Source organism: Etheostoma spectabile, chromosome 17, assembly GCF_008692095.1.
Source record: "Etheostoma spectabile isolate EspeVRDwgs_2016 chromosome 17, UIUC_Espe_1.0, whole genome shotgun sequence".
In the NCBI taxonomy this organism is placed as follows: Eukaryota; Metazoa; Chordata; class Actinopteri; order Perciformes; family Percidae; genus Etheostoma; species Etheostoma spectabile.
This window is the reverse complement of record NC_045749.1, coordinates 13,721,146-13,724,791: the sequence shown is the minus strand read 5'-3', so window position 1 is coordinate 13,724,791 and position 3,646 is coordinate 13,721,146. Positions and strand designations below refer to the sequence as shown.

Here is a 3,646-nt window from a genome sequence, read left to right as displayed (position 1 = left end):
CACACACACACAGACACACACAGACACATGACTACATGCATGCAGACGCACAAAAAGCTCACATAAATGAACATTGCTCTTTGTAAACTTTACTATGAAATGTTAGTTGAGTATTAACACTATTTACACACTATGCATGTTCAACGCTTTACTGTTATTGTCTCTCTCAATGATACCCAATATGAAAGGCACATGCACACACACAAACCACGAGACTTGACCATTGCTTTAAAGTTCTGGGGTTTTGGGCTTTTGTCCAAGACTCCTCACAGGAACACAGGAAATGACATTTCCTACGTTTTGCAGGACACACAGAGAAAGAGAGAGAGAGAGAAAGAGAGAGAGAGAGAAAGAGAGAGAGAGAGAGAGAGAGAGAGAGAGAGAGAGAGAGAGAAAGTCAGAGAAAGGAGTACTGGGAGAGAGAGTGGGAGTTTCTAAGTGGAAACAGAGAATTTTCTGTTTCATATTACACAGAAAAGAAGAGAAAGAGGAGAAGAGTTAATGGTGGGTAAGGGCTCTGTTGGCTTGTCCAGTCAGGCTCTGTTTTGAATGTAGTTGGTTGTGTAAGTGCTGTGCAGTTTTCTGGGTTTATGGATTCGCGGACTGTGGAAAATGTACTTCTCTATAGTGGTCCTTGTCCTGACTAAGGCTCTGGTCACAGGTAAGTTCACCTTGTTTATAGCAATAACCAGTAAGAAAGCGAGCAAGCTGGCGAGAAAGAAAGAGAATGTGTCTAAACTAGTAACTTCATCCATTATCTAGGAAACAACATACATTTTGAGTTTTTATGAAGCATTAAAAACATCAAAACATTAAAAAAAAACACACCTCTTAATATTTATCGTCTACAACAACCAAAACTTGCAAATGCTTTAATTATTACTACATTATTGAAAATATTGATGAAGCAGAAGGGGTTTTGCAAACTAGGCAATTTGGGCAAAAACGGTTTTGTTTAAAATCAAACCAGTTGCGGAGTTAAGCGAGTTTGTTCCCTGTCATCAGAGAAAACCTCAATATAATTTGCATTCTATAAACTGCCATAAAGTGGACTTACAACTCATATTTCCTGCCCTATAATCTTTTGGTTGTGCTCAGTTTGTGTTTGGTTTGAGTCTCTATCGCTGCTTTTGTTGTTAAATCAAATAGTGTAGGACAGACCCCGAGGCAGATTCCCCAACTAACACAGCAACAAAATAAAATTTAAAAAAAACAGCAAGGCAGCCCAGATGGTCCCTGTTATCTTGTCGTGTTTCTCTTGGCCTGTTACGGGTTGTACCGGACTGAAGATGAATGTTTCCCACCTGTAGATTCTCTTTGGCTGTCTGATCAGACATATTGTGTTCAAACTCCAGATCTGACCCAGCTGAGCACAATAAAAGTACCTTCAGGGAAGTAAAATAGATGCACACAAAGTATGTTTTAGTTTTGTAATTCTCAGTCCTCTTGCACTTTCTAGCTGTGACAGACCAAATTCCCATCCAGTGATGGAATGACATGTTTAAGTAGAACCAAAGATGGTGTGGAATCCAAGACGCCATTGTGGGTGTGCATATAAACGTGCTTTGTCTAAATGCTACAATTATGTTTAATTGTCAGGAAATCAAAGATCTTGTAAAGATTTAACTCAGATTTTTCCCATGTGGGTTTCATTAGTAATTACTAAATTAACTAGCAGGGAGGGGTCAGACAAGCTACCAGATCACTGTATTCTGAGTGTCCCTATGTTTGGAAAAGCACACGTTTTATGATCTGGCTTGATTTTATTCGGCAAAAAACAGAACCTGTATAAAATACAGAATACATATTAATAATACATAATACAATAAGTACACAAAAAGGAACACATTCAATAGAATATAAGATTTGTGTATGTAAAACAGAAAAAAAAAAAAAGACTTTACATACCAACTGTACTGCTTGTGTCTTTGTCAACAGAGGTCTGTAATGGCCTAAATGTAACCGTGACCCCTGGGCCTGTTGTCATGGTAACAGAAAAAGACAATGTGACACTCTCCTGCCTGGTATCTCAGAGAAAGAGGAGCGGCAGCGTCCTCATCCTACGCTGGTTCCTTTCTCCTCTTGCTGCTCCCACTCCTGTGCCTCCTCCATCCTCTCCATCCCGCTCTCCTCCTGCAATCGAGCCCTCTCAGGTTCTGATTGTGAAGATGGGCATAAAGAAAATTAAGCTGTACGGGAACTACACCCGTCGTTTCCCCCAGCTGAAGTTTCGTCTGTATGAAGAAACGGAGGGAGAGTTGTACCAGTTGCGGATTCTCAATGTGACAGGGACGGACCAGGGTTTCTATAGCTGCAAAGTTCAGGAGATTCGCAAACACAGAAACACATGGAGGGCATCGTCCAATGGTACCAGCACCACACAGCTGACAGGTAATGAAGTTGTAGCCTACTTTAGCACACTCTGCTCTCCAAATCACATGTCTGTCTGTTGAAAGGGCCAGACACTTATTGCACTATTTCTAGCAGAAAGGGATAAGATAGAATAGGTCAGATTGCATTAAACAACAGTAAAAGTGTGAAATGTGTCGTACACCATTTGGCCTTTGACAAAAAAATGAAGAAAGTCTTTTACATTTCTGCTTTTTTATATACCTTTGCACAGCCCTCGTCACTGACAATAGAGGATCAAAAGGCAAATGGGCCTCCAGTAAAAAGGTTTCCATGGAATATTCCTTTCCAAGGAATTCCCTTACAGCCGTACAGCTGTGGCATGCTGTCCATGTTATCTGGCAATGGAAATTACCAAAAGAAGGAGGAGCAACAGATTTTATTAAAGGACAAAGTCCAAATAGAAATGTGTGGTATATATTTTCTGACTCGAGCTGCGCTTTGCTGTAAGTAGTGCCTATGTGTGTTTGAGTGTGACCCCAATCCTATGGCATTTCCATCTCAAAACAATGAGCTCACACAGCCAAACCACACTCAACAATATCACTCTGTGTGTCGATGGAGTGTGAGGAGTAAAAGTGTTGCTGAGCTGGCTACGTTCAAAAACTCTATAACACATGATGTCAGCATTCTGGGTTTACTTTTATGCACGCCTCAGGAGAAAATGTACTGGAGAATTCGCTTGCAGTGGAACTTATTTAGTCTGTGCCAATATGTGATAAACATCTTGAACTAATTAGGTTAAAAACTAATTTACATATGATGCAATAATAAATATGTCTTTATATAGTATGATCCTTCATCTGATTTAACTGGATTGATCAACAAGGAAGCCGTCTATCACTGTGGGATGCAATTGATAAAAGGGGTCCAATACAGATGTAAGATTGTGCTATACTGTGCCATAAGCATGGCTACACCTGACACAATTGAACAGTTTACCTTTCACTAGTTAAATGCCAGAAAAAACTTAGAAGTTAGAGTTGGACAATGCTATCTGACAACGCCCTGCCCTATATTCAGGGAACTGTCGCACTAAGGAAGCCACACAACCTCAGGCATCTCCGACATGCATTGACCACAGATCCAGAAACCCATGATCTGACATTATAAATGTAAACAAAGAGAAAACTAAATTGTAACTATTATGCAGGTAACCCCTCCGTCTACAGCTCTCAGAGCAAAGGCCACACCCAACTGAGATAATTAGACCAGTCTTATTCAAAAGATTTTGCAC

At 40.3% G+C, this 3,646-nt stretch overlaps 1 protein-coding gene across 1 annotated transcript in view; it reads left to right on the top strand.

Moving 5' to 3' along the window:
- Window positions 1–392: 392 nt before the first annotated feature.
- vstm4a (V-set and transmembrane domain containing 4a) overlaps window positions 393–3,646 on the top strand; it is a 9,202-nt gene continuing 5,948 nt past the window's right edge. The window contains exons 1-2 of the mRNA XM_032541626.1: window positions 393–661; window positions 1,939–2,391. Coding sequence (XP_032397517.1) covers window positions 613–661; window positions 1,939–2,391 — 502 coding nt within the window. The 5' untranslated portion in view covers window positions 393–612. The remainder of the gene's footprint in view (window positions 662–1,938; window positions 2,392–3,646) is intronic.